Here is a 14,072-nt window from a genome sequence, read left to right as displayed (position 1 = left end):
AACAGCCATATTTCCTTACCCTTCTTAGTGAAACAGGTGAGGAAAAATTACTACTTTTCATCCACAGTAAGTAAAGCTACGCACACTTGATTGTTCTGACAAGTAATTATGTTTAAACTTACATCATCATAAATCTGCAGCTGATCTTTTCCCAAGACAAATGGAGACAAGGATACTACATTTCCTCATTCACAATTACAGATTTCCTAATCTATAACTAGACACATCTACTAGAATTCTTTGAGGGGGGCCAATAAGCATGTGGACAAGGAGGATCCAATGGATATAAGTGTATTTAGATTTTCAGAAAGTCTTTGACAAGGTCTCTGACCAAATGCTCTTAAGCATGGGATAAGAGGGAAGATCCTCTCATGTATCAGCAAGTGGTTAAAAGATAGGAAACCAAGTATAAATAAATGGTCAGTTTTCAGAATGGAGAGAGGTAAACAGTGGTGTCCCCCAGGGGTCTGTTCTGGGACCAGTACTGTTCAACATATTCATAAATGATCTGGAAAAAGGGTAAACAGCGAGGTGGCAAAATGTGCAGATGACACAAAACTACTCAAGATATTGAAGTCCCAAGCAGACTGCAAAGAGATCTCACAAAACTGGGTAACTAGGCAACAAAATGGCAAATGAAATTCAGTGTTGATAAATGCAAAGTATTGCACATTGGAAAACATAATCCCAAGTATACATATAAAATGATGGGATCTAAATTAGCTGTTACTACTCAAGAAAGATCTTGGAGTTATTGTGGATAGTTCTCTGAAAACATCCACTCAATGTGCAGCAGCAGTCAAAAAAAGCTAACAATGTTGGGAATCATTAGGAAAGGGATAGATACAATAGAAAATATATTGCATCTATATAATTATTTGGTTCAGACACATCTTGAATACTGTGTTCAGATCTGGTTGCCCCATCTGAAAAAAAATATATTGGAATTGGAAAAAGGTACAGAAAACAAAAATGATTAGGGGTATGAAACAGTTTCCATATGAGGAGAGATTAACACTACTGGGACTTTTCAGCTTGGAAAGGAGATGACTAAGGAGGGATATGATAGAGGTCTATAAAATCATGACTGATGTAGAGATAGTAAATAAGGAAGTGTTATTTACTCCTCATAACACAAGAACAGGGGTCACCAAATGAAATTAATAGACAGCAGGTTTAAAACAAACAAAAGAAAGTATTTCTTCACACAAATGCACAATCAACCTGTGGAACTCTTTGCCAGAGGACGTTGTGGAGGCCAAGACTATAATAAGGTTAAAAAAAAAAAAAAAAAAAAAAAAAAAAAAAAAGAAATTCATGTAGGATAGGTCCATCAGTGGCTACTAGCCAGGATGGGCATGGATGCAAAACCATGTTGTTTGCCAGGAGCTGGGAATGGGCGACAGGGGATGGGTCACTTGATGATTACCTGTTCTGTTCATGCCCTCTGGATACTGGGCTACATGGACCATTGGTCTGACTCAGTATGGCCATTCTTATGTTCACATTCACCCCTAAATTTACCACCTCTATTGAAATCATCCTGGATTGGAAATATGCTGTGTTATTTTGCAGTATAATTAGCAGTAGTCTGTACTAACCCGTTTTGTACTTCACCTTTGGTTTTGATTAAGCAAGTGTGGAAAGAGATACAAGTGTGGCTCTGCCATTAGGAGGAACTAGAGGTTGTACCACCACAAACTGAACGCATTATCTCACTGAAACTATAAGAAAGAGGAAGCAAAGAGAGATAAAGACTTTCTGTAACATTCATCACAATAGTCCCTTATTCTGATCTCTAATTCACCTCTATTTGTTATAAACCTGATACTTTACATTACTATGAATTAAAATACCAATAACATTTTTAGTAGTAGTAATAATAATATAAGAGCTTCTGTAGCAATAAGTTTATAAAGAAAATAATATCACTCCATCCAGATGTAAAATAGTGGCTTTGTCCCAATCTTTTCCAGCTACATATCTTGAGGGAAGCTTTTCTCAAGTATCTCTCCAACTTCCCATTTACCTGCACTGTTCGAATGCTTCACATCAACTTTGACTGAATTTTTATTCCCTTCCCTAGTCTAATGTATGATTATAAATCTGGTTCTCAACATCTCCACAGCATTTCCTGTGATCCCAAACAACTAACTTGACTGTGTTTCTGCTGAAATCCTTAGCCAGTTTAGTTACGTCTTTACTTGACTTAACCAGGTCCACAATTTCCCCAGAATTTGGCTACTTCACTCTCTCACACAAGTGAATGCAATCACTGCCTCATTATCACTTTTTTTTTTTTTAAGCTGGACTCCCTCTCCCACCCCCACAGTAGCCACTTTTCCAATCTTTTCCCCTCCTTTTTCTTCTCTCCTTGCTTCCTACATACATCTAGTCCCTGTCCATTCTTGATCTCTTCTTACATCACCACCATTGGTGGGGAGAGCAGTCTCTCAGCTCCTACAAATGGCAGCCATCATGGTCTTTCCAGGTTTTCAAATTTAATCTTAAATCATCTTTTTTCCCCCCCTTTGCCTTTATTGTATTGCTATGTTTTTGACTTTGTAACTGAATGCTTTCATTTATTCATTGAACAGTATTTTTATCTCACTTATCTTTAATTCACACCACATTATCAACTGTCTTGAATTATTTCTCTGAATACACACATGCACATTTCAAGTAGGAAGAGTATGTGTGTATTTTTTTTTTTAGACATGATTAAGTACTGTTATGGGATTTATTTTCATTTTTAAGTCCCAAAGCGTTCTTCGTGCTTTCACAAAATGTATTTTTTTTAAACTCACATGTGCGTGCACACCCCTGCCTTTCTAAAGAAACACTAAAAATCAAAGTACAAAACAATAAAGACAGAATCACAACTGCTTCATAGATATTAAATAAACAAATGGACATTTACACTTGTAACAGCACTAATTTTAACCCCAATCTCTCCTGGTAGTTTTCACCCATACCTCTCAATCCACACACACAAAATCCCCATGAACAAGGGAAAAGTACTTTTGTAGTGTGTTTGATAGTTGACAAATCCAGGCACAGGTAATGATGGCAGCAATGTTTTACCAGAATAATTTTCCAAATTAATGGACTATGTGATAGTCAGATGTGTCAATCTATTGATACAAGAAAGTATAGATATCACCATCAAGGTTTTGCATGACAGATGAAGTTGAGATACATAAGTGCTTTCTGGCATCAGTTGAAGATGGAAATGAAAATTTCAGTGTGTTATCAATACTGTTGCAAGAGCTGTAAAGGTGGCAAGTAATGATTGAAATTTCCACATTTTCAAGGATTTTGACAGTCTTGATGCACCCTTAATTGTCACTAAACATATTTTGTTTGCTCACTAATCTTAGAATTATTTGAATAAGTCATTAAATTATGAATAAATTGGTTGACTATTTAAATTTCAAAAAGGCCTCTGACAAGGTCTGACACAAGAGGCTACTAAAGAAGAAAAGTAGTCTTGCGGTGAGAAGCAAAGCATTGTCTTGGATCAAAAACTGGCTAGAAGACAAAGCAAAGAGTACGATGAAAGAGTCAATTTTCATCATGGCAAAAGGTAAACAGTGGGGTGATTCAAAGTCTCAGTGTAAGCAGGGCCTGAATGAGTTCTCCCCTGACAATTAGGTGGAAGGGGAAGAGACTTCAGAAGCAAACTGTATTTACATGAACACACCTACTCTGCCAAGATATCCAGCAGATAGAGGTGTGTTGCTCAAAGTGATCAACTTTGGCTGGTGTTGGGTTACAAATCACTTTAGTTACTGAATGCAGGGGTAGTGAAATGTTATTGTCTTTATTGTATGAATACAGGGGAGCAGAACTGTGCTTAACCTGTCCCAAATGAGAGGGTGACCTCAGCTGAAAGGGTTCCTCATTAAGTCGGGGGAGCCAGAATGAAAGTAAGAGGGGTGGGGATACAATCTGGGGTGGGTGTCCTGCTCAGTTTTACGATCTTGAATCCTGCTTGTGGCATTTTCCCTAATTAATGTCGGGTGACTTCATTAAAAGTTTCCTTTCATTAAAAGTTTCCTTTTCTACACTCCGACTCTGTGCTTGCAAGTGGGGAAATATTGCCTCTCAGAGGCACCCAGGAGTGGTGTGTAATTTTCCCAGGTTATTGGGTGGGGGCTTGAGCCAGTTCTGTGTTGTATTGTTGAAAAGGAACCCTTAGATATTGAACACAGCCTTGGTTGCTACTGGTTCCACCTGGCAAGAGGGTTACACTAGATCCTGTGTTGTTTAACAAATACATTAAAATGAGCTGGAAAGGGGATGAACAGTTAGGTTAAAAAAAAAATTGTAGAGGACAGTTATTTAGGTTAGTCAGGACCAGAGAAGACTGTGAGAAACTTGAGAGATTTAAACAAGCTAGAGGGACAGGCATCATGACATTGAAGGGGGGGAAAATCTGGTCTGATCCTGTATGAAAAATCCTAAGTTTTCTAGGTTGATTCTGGACTAGCTTCAGTGTCCAAGTGCTTTAAAGGCATAGCCCCATGTATAATGCATTACAGAACTACAACCAACCAAGCTTTTCATGGTTATGATGTCTAAATGATATTCACATCAAATACGGTCAGTTTACAAGGTGTGTGGGGGGGTGGTTTTCTGGCAGCAAACAAGGGATTTTTCTGAAGAGTCACCAAGCCAAATTCTGTCCTCCTTTACTATGCCCATCCCCTGGTCTTCATATTTTGCTCTTAGCTATGCCTGTGTCACCCACCCCTCTTTCATCGAGTGGGGCAGCAGTGTGCAGAGAGCAAAATTTTTGCCAGATAGTATAGATTTGGAAAATAGCACCTCTGTTTTCTTTTAAAAGAACAAAGTTAGGCAATTAAAATCCAAAGAGTTCAAATATTTTATTCACAACATAATGTAAAAGAAATATAAAATGTAGCATTTTTATACACGCTTTTGACATGCTGCAAGACAGACAACACATTGAAACACAGGTTAGGCATCAAGTGACCCGTGAGGCACATTCTAAACCCTTGGACAGTTCTTTGAGACATGCAAAATCCTCTCATAAAATAACCCACAGAGGAAGAGGTCAAGCAAAAAACAACAACACTGCAATTATGAATACCCAATTTTGTCTGGCTCCAAACATGAGATGCATTTGAAAGTTCCAGAAATGGAAGTATGGTATAGCATGGATAGTAATTAGGGTTAACCTGCTGCTGCTCCCCACAACCTCATATATGGTCTACAAGAAAAGTAAGTTTAGAAAAAGGTTAACATTTATAATACTGACATGAAAATTAAACTGCTGGGTTCCAGGTATTACATTTTAACATTGTTTTGAAGATTACAGTAGAGCATCTATTTAGAGCAGATCTGTCTCACTTTAATAATCCAATGACCAATTTCATGTCTCCCAAAAAGTTGACTATTGAATCAAAAGGAAAAAAAATGAGGATCAAAGCTATTTGAGTATCAACTGCAAACTATGCTTTCTGTTGAGACTGCAAATATTTATTCACAACAGATCAAGCTAGAACTGTCTGAAAATGGGAGGAGATACTGCAGTGATATCTGTATCATTTCTTAGAAATCAGGACAAGGACTCTATATAAGAAAAAGAGAAAAAAATTAAGTGTGTGGGAGAAGGAGAGAAAATGACCCGTAGATATGTAGAAACATAGATGGGCAAACCCTTATCAGGTGAAAGGCAGATTCTTCCGCTGACATCTTGAATCTCTCACAAAATGGGTTGGTTGTATTGAGTTTCACATAAAATATAGATCTTATAACATTTTGCCAATAGACCTCAGTTTTTAAACATTTTGAAAAAGGTGGATTCAATATGTTTGATTTAAAACTGTTTGGAGAACAAATGGTCAAATTAAGAACTGATATAAGTAAATGAAATTGCACCCACTGAGAGTGTGTATCCATCCTAATCTATCAAAACTTAAAATTTTTAGAATGGTACAGTACAAAAGTTTTCAGCATCTAGAATTCATTGAATCTGTTGTCTGTTACTAGAATTGTTCAAGTTTTAACAGTAAATATTAGACACAAATATCTATTAAAATATAAATATTAGATAACTGTCTGACCCCAGTTATAAAATACATAATAAAATAGGCACTTTAACTTTGTAGTCTTTGCATAGCTAATATAAAATGGGTGTTTCAAAGTTTTGAAGAGTTTTTGTGCAAAAATTCCCAAATAGAATGCAGTTAAAAACCACCACAAATAAAAAAAAAACCCTGGATTGCAGAAATAAATTCCTCCCCTCCCCCCCCCGAGTGAATAGTTATCAACAGAGGTCATACTTAGTATGCAACAGAATAAATATTGCACACACATTGGAGTATTCCTGCTGTAATTTGCCATTTTTAAAAAAAGTTGTTCTTAGAAATTTACAATTTGTGGATTACAAAAACCACTTATAAGCAGAAGGGGCAAAAACTGGTACATCCTGTAGTAATAAGGTGTGTGCATACACACAGCTCTAAGCACCAAAAGCACATGAAATAAATGCTTTCATTTAGCCTGCACAGCTTTGTATCTTTGAAGAGTCAATCAGCTACTGCTTTATACTAAACAAAATAAATCAAAAACATTAACTCATTTTAAAGACTTAGAACTAGAAATGAAATCATTCGTTTTTTTAATAGCTGGCTTTACCTCCAGACCATATTTTGGCAGTTTTGATGAGCACAGACTTTACAGAAAAGAGTAACCAAGTCCAGATGGACTATAAAGTCAAATTTATGACAGTGTTGCTCAAGCACCTCTTTTTTCTTTTACATTAGACACGCTAAATCAGATGCATATATTTGATGCTGCTTCCATTCACATGGGCAAGCCTCTTAATAAAACTGGAGCTTATGATGCAGGGAGTCTAGTCTGTTGCCCTGGGAAGTAAGCAGATATTACAGGTGGAGTTCCTTGCTTGGGTAACATAGTTCTTGATAACACTGAAAAAACAAAAAAAATAAAATTTAAAAAAAAAAAAAAATCGACCAGATATTGTACTCTTTGTAAGGTGGTTAAATGCATATACAAACAATTATTCATATTAAATTGTTTTAAATAGACATCTTAAGTTCACCATATAGTAAGCTTCCTACCCTGCTACCCTACCCCACCCCCAAAAAATCATTTTGTCTCTGATTCAACTACATACACAAGCAGATGCCCAACTTTAAGTACGGGGCTATTCACGTGCTTAAAAAGTTAGGTACCTGCTTAAGTATTTTGCTGAATCAGGACCTCATGCTATAAACATTCCTGTGTAGGTTAACAGATTTGGCCAATAATATACTTTAAGCTGTTCTATTCTAATAACATAAATTTGCCAAGAGTAAAAATGGGCCTGAACCAAAACTCCAAAATGCCATTTCTATTCTTCTAAATGGAGGAAGTTCAGATCAGAACTTACCAGTTCAGGTCCATCTCTAGAAGTAACTCCACCATACATTCATATTGTATCCATTAAAATACTACTGTGTGTCAAACAGTGAAACCTGAACTACCTCAGTATTCCCCTACACATCGAACAGGAAACAATTGAGGTATCTTAAGATATCATGCTACATCAAAATGGTGACCACTGTAACGTGGTTTCAAATCACACACTGTTAAATACACAGGGTATTATGACTAAACATTTACATTATGGTAGCACCAAACAGCCCTGAACTGCTGGCCAATTGGGTCAAACAAACAAATCATCTTTCAAACAGTTGAACTCCATTAGATCATTTACCTGTACTTGCTACAGACAAAGGTTTTAGTCCTCTCAAAGGCAAGTTGCCATCTTTCTTCAAATATTTCATGTCTAAACCAGGTGGCTCACTGAAATATCAAAATATGTTTGGGGAAAAGGTTATTCAAAAGGGAGCAAGCTGCCTGTAATTAATATCCTTTTAAAATTATATGGTCTCTTATGCCACCCCTCCTCCTCCCCAGTTTTCTAGTTATTAGCTTTTATTCTTAAAATGAGCAGAAGTAATATAGTACAATGTATTCCTGATAACCAAATAAATAAAAATACAGCTAAGAGAAGAGGCATGAAGTAATATAAAATAAAGGCATACTGCAACCAACTTCAGTTGCAGAACAGTGGACTGTAAACAATAGGAGTTATACAGTTCATTGCTTTCATTCTGCAGCTACTGAAACATTGCATCTAACATTGCACTCTGACTAGGAATCCTAAAAAGAAAGATTTCTTACTCTTAAACAAACAGAGAGCTAACAGCACCCATCACCTTTTACAGGCTATGGCTAGTAACAAAAGGCTCAGTCAGGATACTTTTGAAAATGACACAAAATTCTGTTACTATGTACAAAGATGTTACTGGCATTAATAATAAAATCAAATTATCTATCAATTTTAGATAAACAGTAAAGTCATTAAACAACATTTATAAAAATAATTACGGGGGGGCAGGGGGGAGCACAGATTAAAAAAACAGAGCAGTTTTACTAAATACCTAACACCTATTTCAATTTATTTCCATTGTCACAAGATTGGATCAGTCAGAACTTTCCCCTCACCCTCTAAAATACCATCTAACCACTCTCATCACACAAAAAGCCACACAACACCACAACCTATTTTTCCTGCTTATGAAGACTTACATTAGGGTGTGTAGTAAAATGCACACCATCTTGATATTCACAAAAAGGGGAAATATTTGGAATTTACACTACAGCCGGAAGTACTTTTTACAGCAGAAAGGAGATAGAGTCAGACACAGGAAATGTACGTCCAACAATCCTCATAGTGGAATATTATAGGCAATGAACTGACCTAATGAGCTAAAAATAAATATAATGGATTCATGTATTAAAAAAAAAACAAAAAAAACAAAAAAAAAAAACCACACACACACACATTTGTAACTGAGGAGAAAAATTAAAAATAAAAACACACCATCTAGCACTTCACCCCAAGATGAATCACTTGAAGCTTTCAAAACCAGCCAACCTACATTGACGTAACCCTGCTGCCATTGAACTCAGTGGTAAAACTCCCACAGACTTCAATGGGAACAGAATTAGGACAATGCCAAGTGCTTTTGAAAAATCCCACCCTGAATCTCTACTTTTGTAGAGCCTTGAAAATGTGCTACCCACAGAGGATCAAGTTGGGTGCCTTATATGGCATATACTCTTTTTGCAAAAAGTACTGCATCACTGTTCCTCTATTTTAATGAGCTGTGATATGGTGCTGGAGTCTAATGTGTTGCCATAAAGGCTTCTATTATGCAAGTTCTGATGGAGCAAGCAACTGATGGTTTAAATATTTCCCCCCTTTATACTGCAGGATAAGAGGAACAAAGAGAAAAAAATTACTTGGAAAAATTACTGTAACAGCTCTTCTCACATCCTCAAAGTCTCTCTCTCTCTTTGAAGCTTGGGTTTAGGTTAGATAATGGCTATAATCTTTTGAAACCAATGAAAAAAAAATCATTTACTGTGGAGATGAATATCAGCTCTATTCTTGCCTCGCAAAAAGTACAATACTGGTGTTCGATAAATAATATACACTGCTAAAATATTCTGGCTGATGTCACAGCCATTAGGTTCTTGCTTCCATTTTCTCTTCTCTTTCCAGACAGGATTTTTGTTTGGTCTTTGTTGGTAGAGTCTTCTATTTGTCTCCAAGCTCTTCCCACCATTAGAGGAGAAGGTGGGAACGGTGGTCACTGAGTGAAAGTGGCTGCAGAGATGTCTGAACGGTTAGGTTCCACAGCCCACATCTCAGACAAGCAGCACAGTCCCCTATATCCTCGTCCTGCTGCTTATTGGGGGGTTGCTTGAGCAACAACAAGGTGTGCTGGACTCTACCTTCAGGGAACTATAAGGAGGCATCACCTTACTTTGGAAATAGTGTGCTATCTGCCTCCAAGCCAGGCAATTCACTTTATTGAAAAGTGTTTCTAGAGGCAAAATACTTTCTAACCTTGTCTTTACTTTCCTTGCTCTTGACAGTTATATTTCTATTCATGAAGTTGTGCTGGTGTGTGAACGGGGATCCTGACTCCAAGGACAACAAGCAAGCTCAGGTCAGCTGCCCACATACCAGATCATACTGAAGAGAATTAGAAGTTATTTGGAGAAGCACCCAAGTAAAATCTAATTAGCTGGCAACATTTTGAATTTTAAAAAGGCACACAGTTCCATCAGGGGTTCTCAGTGGGAGTTCCTAAATGCCAGTCATTGAACCAGTGTGCTTGGCCTCCTAGTAGATATTAGGGAGAGAAAATCCATTGCCAAGATTATTGGACCTGAAGAGAGGGTTAAACAAAACAAACAAAAAAGTGAAAATAGACTTCTCTGCAGGGTTTAATTCTTTTCCAGCTCTTCCCTGGCACTTTTGAACAGTCTCCTGGCAAACAAATGGATGTCCCATGGATTCCTTGAAGGAAAGAGAGTCAAACAGCAGCCCGTATAGCACTGCCTGAAATCTCAGACTGATGTTACTTACAACACAGGAACAAATTTGACATTGGCCAAATATGTGATTTTTCATAAAAGCTTTACACACACACACACACACACAAAAGTGAAAATAGAACTTGTGTAATCTTGGTCTTTAGAAGTTACCATAAAATGATGTAGTTTGTTATATCACTCAGCAAAAATACAAAAAGGAAAAAACAAAAACAAAACACCACAACTTACACATGGCCTGAGTTTGGGGGCACTAAAGGAGTGGAGGTTGGTGGACAAGGTCTTGTCTCATGTAACGGAGTGCTGGTGGAATTTGCTGATAAGTTGATGCGTACCTATACAATTTAGAGAGAGTGAAAAACAAAAGCGTTGGACAAGACACCTGTGTGTTTATAAGGCTCCCATCACCACAGACAGCACACATTTTTCATCTCCCAAATAGAACACAATCGTCATTGTACCATTAAACCATATTTTGTGATTTTTAAAGTCCCTTCTTTTTTAAAAGATCACTTGGGTAACTACTCAGGGACATCAGGCCTAGATCTCTGCTGTACTACACTAGTTTTATGCTTGCACGACTCCATTGTCTACAGTGAAAATACATGGCTCAAACTGGTGCAGCGCAGTGAAAAGGCATGCCCACTGGCTTCTGGAGCCAGATTCAGCTTCCACTGAAGCCAATGACAAAACTCTCATTGAATTCAAGAGAAGCAGGAGAAGGCCCCTAGTTTGTGTTCTTGAGAGGAAACTGCATCTGTGAGGGAATGCCTGATGTACCCCCTTTGGAACAGTATAATATCTGTATTATTGCATTTATTGCTGTAAATGCAACCAAAGGCTTAGGCAATGGGCTAATTTTTAATACATCTAGAAGTAAATACATTATGTGAATAATTAATCTCTAGGTAAACTAACTTAATAAAAGTTGGGGGGGGATAAAGCTTTACTGGAGAAGTTTGAGATTATTGCATTTTTTGAATGTTGCCTCACAATTGTCAATAGAAGCTTCAAATTAAACACACATTTGCATATTTTCCTTATGCTAAATTTTTTACAGTTAAATCTAAATTTATTGTTTTCATATTCTCCACCTATAAAGGCAATTTTTATTTTTTTAATTTCTGTTTTTCATATCCTCCAACTATGTACTAAAAGAATTTTGGCTTCGAGTCTAACTCTATAAACGGGAGGTAGATAAAATGATACATTTTACAACTTTGAAAAAAAGACTACCACATGTCAAATGTTGCAATTGTAAGGCCCAATATAGTGCAGCTGGCTGAAACCAGGAACAGATTCTTTATACTATTACAAGATCTGAGATCCCAGCTCTTTTGTGGGCTACAGACATTTCTAGCTCTGATGAATTGTGAGATATCAGGCACAAGAATGGATTTAGTCAGGGTTGAGCCACAGACTAGTGATAGTTTTGCTTGGGGAGGGGATAGAGAGAACATTTCTTGTACCAGATTCTTTTTTTTTTTTTTTTTTTTTTTTAAATTCACAAAAGGCCAGACTGCTTAAAAGCTGCCTAGAGATTTGGAATATAAGTAGTAGGTCCTAGCAGAAATGGATTAGCGAGCAGAGTGTAGGGAGGCAGTGAAAGTTACAAGATAAAGGCCATTTATTGTACAGTTTTAGAAAAATGAAAAAAAAATGCTTTATCAGATATATAATTGGGCTCATAGTTAATTTTTCCAGGAGGAACAAATAAGCAAAAATGGTTAAGAAAAATGCTTCTTCCCTCTTTCCTCCAAAACCATTTACCCAATTCCTCTCTTGTAGTCTGTGTGCATAATGTGTCAAAAATGGTTAGTAATGTTTTCTTAACACATATGTCATAAATACAACATAATGACAAAAGTCAAAACTGTTGGGCAGAGGGGAATACTTAGATAAGAGTATTGGCCATTTCAAAGTGTTCTATTTTTTCAACATTTACATTAAGCACAGTTCCAGTTCTCTAATGCAGTTATTAGTGTTAAAACATTCCACATTAACATTAGTGTTCTGGTGTGCATTATCCAGAAGCAAATCACAATGGAGAATTAAGCTGTTAAAAACTAGGACACTTCAGCAGAATACATTATAGTGCAAAGGAGGTGAAAAATAAAAAAAGTATATATGCCTGCCTGTGGATTATATCTTGCAGCACTGGTGACCGCACATGGGATACTCATTCGCAGAGGAACAGAGCCTTTATAGTTATTAGAAAGGGAAGCAGTGCTAATTGGTGGAGGCATCACAGGGACAGAGAAAGGACTGTTATAAAGTAGAAACCGAGGCTGTAAGGGAAACAAACAAAAATAAGTGGAAGAAAAGGCTGTTTAAAGTAAAATATGACAAAAGCAAACAAGCCTCCTGTAGGGAGGCGGTGTGGTTCCCCGGTACCCCGGAGAGGGACGAGCTCCGCCGGACACCAAAGTGGGCAAAGCCAGGCACTCCAAGGCTGTCCCCCACAGAGTCAGAGGCTGAACAGGAAGTACAAGAACTCAACCCAAGAGCTCACAAGAGGCAGCCACTGGAGAGGCTAGACACCTTTGGCCCAGCTCCCGCCGGGGAGACTCCAGCAACCAACGGCAGACCTGGAGACTGGCCTGACCTGCTGACACTCGATGCGAACCAGCGTGTGGGAGAGTCACTGAGTCTACCCCTCGCCAGCTACCCCGAGGATCCAGTGGTGATTGACACCCCCGCCTCCCCCCAAAGATACCACCTTGACCCAGGTACCTCCAGAGGGGATGTTGGGAAGTTGCCCGGGGGCAGCCAACCCGGGTCTGGCTACAGCACAGCTGGAACTCACATCAGTGTGTTGCGGCCAGGATCCCCACTGACAGCAGCAGCACTTTGGCCACTGCTAGGGCCCCAGGCTGGGACGTAGTGGAGTGGGAGGGCCTGCGTCCCCCGTCCCCCCACACACACACACAATGCGTGGGTGGCAGTCTCCCCCTCTCCCAGGCTGCTCAGAGCCTGAAGCCTGGGTGTGCTATTTACCGGTGTTTGCTCAGCCCCTGCCTGAGGACCTGAGCCTTGGACTCTTTACTGCCCCGCCCTGACCCGAGGCCTGGGCTTATTAGCCATTAATTGTTACCTGTGTGTGATCAGCCCCCTGCCGGACTGCTTGAGCCAGGACCCCTGCAGCTTGACTGATTCCTCAAAGAGGCCGTGCAAGGACTAAGGGATGTGGTGTGGTTCCCTGCCACCCTGGAGAGGGATGAGCCCCGGCTAACCTCTCTACACCTCCCAAATACGCTTAAGTGGTCTTGATATTTTTCTGATAGAACTCCTACAAAAGTCTCAAGTATAATAAGGTCAGTTTTATCCAAACAAAAACAAAAAACTCAAACCCTTCATCCACATACTTTTTTTAATGTCTAAGTATGTGCTAAGCAAGAAATATAACATTATAGGTCCATAGTACAAGCTTTGTTGCTAAGCGAAAGCTAAATAGAAAAAGACACACTAAGCAAATAGATTTGTAACAAATGCCCCTCTTTTCCCCCTTACCTCAAAAAAAGGTGCCCACCCTTTATTAATGTTTTCAAGGTGGAAAAGCCCCTTCCACTGTGCATCTTTTCCCCAATGGAGGGAACCAAAAGTTTTAGAAAAAAGGAGTCCCCTTC

The 14,072-nt window shown here is 38.5% G+C and overlaps 1 protein-coding gene across 4 annotated transcripts in view; it reads right to left on the bottom strand.

The window, feature by feature from the left end:
• Nucleotides 1–4,864: 4,864 nt before the first annotated feature.
• LOC128839339 (spindle assembly abnormal protein 6 homolog) overlaps nucleotides 4,865–14,072 on the bottom strand; it is a 47,333-nt gene continuing 38,125 nt past the window's right edge. For 2 of the 4 annotated variants that reach the window (XM_054032245.1, XM_054032246.1), the window contains 4 exons: nucleotides 12,582–12,734; nucleotides 10,678–10,781; nucleotides 7,751–7,839; nucleotides 4,865–6,959 (listed from right to left, as the gene is read on the bottom strand). In XM_054032245.1, the coding sequence (XP_053888220.1) occupies nucleotides 6,868–6,959; nucleotides 7,751–7,839; nucleotides 10,678–10,781; nucleotides 12,582–12,734 (438 nt within the window). In that variant the 3' untranslated portion in view covers nucleotides 4,865–6,867. The remainder of the gene's footprint in view (nucleotides 6,960–7,750; nucleotides 7,840–10,677; nucleotides 10,782–12,581; nucleotides 12,735–14,072) is intronic. The other 2 variants (XM_054032247.1, XM_054032248.1) reach the window with 1 other exon arrangement.

The sequence above is a fragment of the Malaclemys terrapin genome, chromosome 6 (genome assembly GCF_027887155.1).
Source record: "Malaclemys terrapin pileata isolate rMalTer1 chromosome 6, rMalTer1.hap1, whole genome shotgun sequence".
NCBI classification, from domain to species: domain Eukaryota; kingdom Metazoa; phylum Chordata; order Testudines; family Emydidae; genus Malaclemys; species Malaclemys terrapin.
This window is presented reverse-complemented; position numbering and strand designations above follow the sequence as displayed.